The sequence below is a fragment of the Pterocles gutturalis genome, unplaced genomic scaffold (assembly GCF_000699245.1).
Source record: "Pterocles gutturalis isolate BGI_N339 unplaced genomic scaffold, ASM69924v1 scaffold31131, whole genome shotgun sequence".
NCBI classification, from domain to species: domain Eukaryota; kingdom Metazoa; phylum Chordata; class Aves; order Pterocliformes; family Pteroclidae; genus Pterocles; species Pterocles gutturalis.
The window spans coordinates 2,775-6,965 of NW_010098810.1; the positions used below are offsets into that span (position 1 = coordinate 2,775).

The 4,191-nt window shown below is 56.6% G+C and overlaps 1 protein-coding gene across 1 annotated transcript in view; it reads right to left on the reverse strand.

Moving 5' to 3' along the window:
- Window positions 1–997: 997 nt before the first annotated feature.
- LOC104462419 (nuclear receptor corepressor 2-like) overlaps window positions 998–4,191 on the reverse strand; it is a gene marked incomplete at both ends in the record, with an annotated part of 25,357 nt that continues 22,163 nt past the window's right edge. The window contains 2 exons of the mRNA XM_010074351.1: window positions 998–1,096; window positions 3,147–3,201. Coding sequence (XP_010072653.1) covers window positions 998–1,096; window positions 3,147–3,201 — 154 coding nt within the window. The remainder of the gene's footprint in view (window positions 1,097–3,146; window positions 3,202–4,191) is intronic.

Below are 4,191 nucleotides of genomic sequence, written 5' to 3' on the forward strand. Positions count from 1 at the left end.
CCTTCCTCTGGCTGAAAGCATTTGTGGGGACAAGGTACCTGCCCAAAGGGTCAGTGCTTATCTGGTGGTATCAGCAGCAACACTGCCATGGTCATGTCTAGATTTGTATCTTGGTCGTGGTAACGGCAAGGGTTGATATGCTCTCACCTATCCCCAGGGGTACCCACCACAGGGTCTCCTCTAGCTTCAGCGCCAAACCTGCCAGCCCCCAGATCTCAGACACTCTCCGGCACTTCAGACGGGTTTACATGCCTCTGCTCAGGTACTCCCCAGAAGTCGCTCCCACCCGAGTCATGCTCCTCCTTGTATCTTGGTCGTGGTAACGGCAAGGGTTGATATGCTCTCACCTATCCCCAGGGGTACCCACCACAGGGTCTCCTCTAGCTTCAGCGCCAAACCTGCCAGCCCCCAGATCTCAGACACTCTCCGGCACTTCAGACGGGTTTACATGCCTCTGCTCAGGTACTCCCCAGAAGTCGCTCCCACCCGAGTCATGCTCCTCCCGTACCTTTGCCCATAGGAAGAGCCTTGGGCAGGCTCTGCGAGGCAGGAGAATCTCCCCCAGCTCCAGGAGCTCCATCCCCATCGGCACACCGGCTGTGGTCTCCACAGGGGAGAGGGAAACAGGCTCCACTCGGTCCTTGCACAGAGCCGCAGGCTGCACAGGCAACCCCGTGCCACTCCCGACCCATGGCCAGGTTTGCTGCCTTCACTCCATCCCCTTTTTCAATCATCTTGGGTTTGTTATTTGCTTTTTTTTAAAGCTACTGTGACCTCAGCATGGGGACGGACAAACATCAACTGCCAGAAAACAGCATGTTCTGTAAAGCTACACAGAGCAAAACCACAGCCCCATCATAGCCCGCGAGCAAGATCTCCGTCTGCGGAGGGGGGAAAAGCAGCACTTGGGGTGCTCTGAGAAGTTGCAAGCGCAAAGCTCTGCAGCTCCCGGCTCAGCCCGAGGGATAACGTTTCCACGCACTCCTCCAGCTCTTACCTGGCTCTTCCCGCGCCGCCGGTAATTCCTTCTTACGAGGTTTTTGTAATTCTCATTCTTCTTGGTCAGGTAGTAATACAGGACGCAGTCTGCCACCGTCTGCAAGGACACGGGCACATCAGGGAACGGCAGGTTCAGGGCACAGAGCTCCCAGAGCAGCGGCTTGTGAAGGTCTGCAGCTGGACAGGCTTCCCCGCACCCCCTCCCCCAACCCTTCGGTGGAGCTGGAAGCAGGGGACAATGTGTGCTGCCCTGGGAAAAAGGTTCAGCTCCCCCGTGGGACAGAGCAGGGACATCCCGCAGGCGTGCCAAGACGGGGCGCAGGGCAGGGAGCCCCCCGTGCTGGGAGCACAGCGGGCGACGGGCTGACCCCAGATGACTGTGGGAACTCGAGGCAGAAGCGGGTGAGCTGCCTGTCACCCTCTGTTGCGGTTCTGCGAGGCACAACCTGCCACGCGACTGTCAGCCGGCGTTATTTCCAGCCGTTCAGCTCGCTGGCTCGAGCGCACACGACTTTCTCATGGACAGATTGAGATCTCGGCGCTCAGGAGCCACCACCCCAACTCCAACTCCAGTGGCTGGCTCCACGAACACCGCCCCGGATCGGACACGTTAGGAAAATATGGAGCTGTGGCCAGGACATATTCTGCCCCTGAAGATGACAGAGCATGCCATGCTGGGAAAAGTCCTTTGCTGAACTGGGGTGGGCACCTGCACACGGGTCCTGGGCTCCTTCACCTACAGGATCAGCGGTTGCATGAACAGAAATAATCCCACAGACCCCTTATGCCTGCCAGCACCCAGGAGCAGGGTGCTGCTGTGAGCTCCTGGGGGTGCAGGGGGGCTGTGCTCTCCCCATCCCTGTGCAAGGAGCGGAACCATTTGCGAAAACAGATTGCAACTTTTAAAGTGTTAATTGGATCCGTTTCTAATCTAGCCCTGATTATACACACATGCGCGAACACAAAAACTTACAGTCATCTGTTCCAAGGGCTAAGATCACTATTTTTTTATAATGCAATTTAAAAATCTATTAATTCATTACATTGAGCCATACTTTGCATCTCTCTCCAACAGGATAATGGATGTGTTCTGTATCGTAATTACAGCTTGATTTACAAACGAGTACAAATAAAATTAGAAGACATTTTACAGCTTGGAACACAGACTGGATTGTCAGCATCATCCAAGTCCCACCACTTTCAGCTTTAACAAGGGGGAAAGGCTGAAAAGAGCCTGGTATCTGACAGCGACAGCATGAGGCTGCTGCTGGCCTTTGCTTCCTTGCTGCTTTGGACAGGAAAGTCAAGGTCTTATGAATTATTTCCCCAGCCTGAGTCATGCAAAACCAGAGAATAATTTAGGCTGGAAGGGAGCTCTGCAGAACACCCCCCTGAAAGCAGAGGGGCGGACGCTGCGTGGATGGAATACTGCATGAGATGGGCAGAGATGCAGCCAACTGCAAGGAGCAGGGAAACAGCAGATTTCTTGCTCAGGAGGGCAGCTGGTCCATCGCTGTCCTTCCAGACCAGGTCTGTGCAGGAGCTGCCCCTATGGTCTGTCCCACAGAAGGCACCTGGCTCAAAAGGGGACCAGAGACTCACTATTCCTTCAGATCTCTTTTTCCAACCTTTCTTCCATCAACCCAATTAACAGCAAAAAGGGAAAGTGCAAGCAGCACACCACGGAGCCCTGGGAAAGGTCATACAAGACACCAACCAGAACTGGGATGAACTGGGACTCAGCCCACCCTCGCGATCTCCTCCCTGAGCAAAGAGGGGACCCCTGCGCTCTGTGCCGGGCAGGCGGGTGCCCACGCTCCCTGTGCGACAGCCTGGCTGGTGCCAAATGCCTCCGGGAGATGCTGGGAAGCAGCTCCCCCCGGCAGATCACAGGGTGAGCTGAACGCCCACGCACCAGGCTGGATGCGATCGCACATCCCGCGGCGCTGAGCTCCCCAACTCTCCACAGCTGACTCAGTCCCTTGGCTCTGTGGGGAGCCAGGAGGCGGCTGGACCGTGCCCGGGGCTCTGAGCCACAGGTGCCCAGCACCACCGGCTGTTCCAGCACCACGGGCTGCTCCAAAGGGACCCCGTGTGACGGAGAAGAGAGAGCACCAGGGAGGTTAAAGCAAGGCAGGGAGGCTTACCTTCCTGTCCAGAAAGGATGCGATCAGGCCAAAGTTCTTTGGATGCTGCATGAACCTGCAAGAGAGAGAGAGAGAGAGGGTTAGTGTGGGTGCCAGCTCCGACCCTCCTTCGCACCCAGAATGGTGAGGCCAGCCCCCCAAGGGACTTGGGGGTTTGAGAAAATATTTATCTGCTGCTCAGCTTCCCAGAAATATGGAAATTTTAAATCTAGCCCAGTGGAGTCGTGCTGGTCGGGAGCTTCCATGAGTGGATGCTCATTGCAGGGTGGGAGAGGGCAGAGGGGCTGGCGGGGCCCCGCAGCTGGCCGTCCCCCAGCCCAGAGCCAGGCTGGGGGCTGGAAAGGACAGGAAGGGAAACCCAAGCCCTGGGAGGAAGCACAGAGCTGCCACGTTGCCGAGTTGCTCAAGAGATCCCCAGTGGCACGGCGGCTCCAAGGAACGCTGCCTCCTGCCCAGCGCATGGAGGAGCTGTCAGCAGGCTCGCCCACGGCTCCGCCAGCCCGGGAGGGAGCATCGCCCACCGGGAGGAAGCTGTCCCTGGCACAGAGACATCTCTACCAACAAATCCCTTCCTCTAGCTGGTGGGGATGTGTTGAAGGCCAACAAGTGCTTGGCACGAGGTGCTCCTGCTGGAAGGAGGGTGGTTAACCGGTGCATCGCCAAAGCACAAGGAGCCTGGCAAGGGCTGGGGCACAGCGCTGGCCCCGGCGGAGAGGCCACCACCAGCACGGGCTCTGCCGCAGCTCCCTGCGAGAGAGCGAGGGATCTTACCTCTGCTGCAGCCTGCACGAGGCTTTTGTGGGTGACACTGTGGGATGGGGGGGACATGGGAGCATGGACAGCAATCAGAACATGATGCTCGGGTGCTTAATCAGGACCTAAGTCTCTACCAGCCTTTCTGCCATTAAGGGTTTTGAAGGGCAAAACTTACCCCCTCCAGATATAAGACAGACACCAAGGTGACCAAATAAATAAGTGAAAGAAAAAGGAAACTAGAAATGTTGGGCACTAAGGAGAAAAAAAAAAAAAAAAAAAAAAAGGTGGA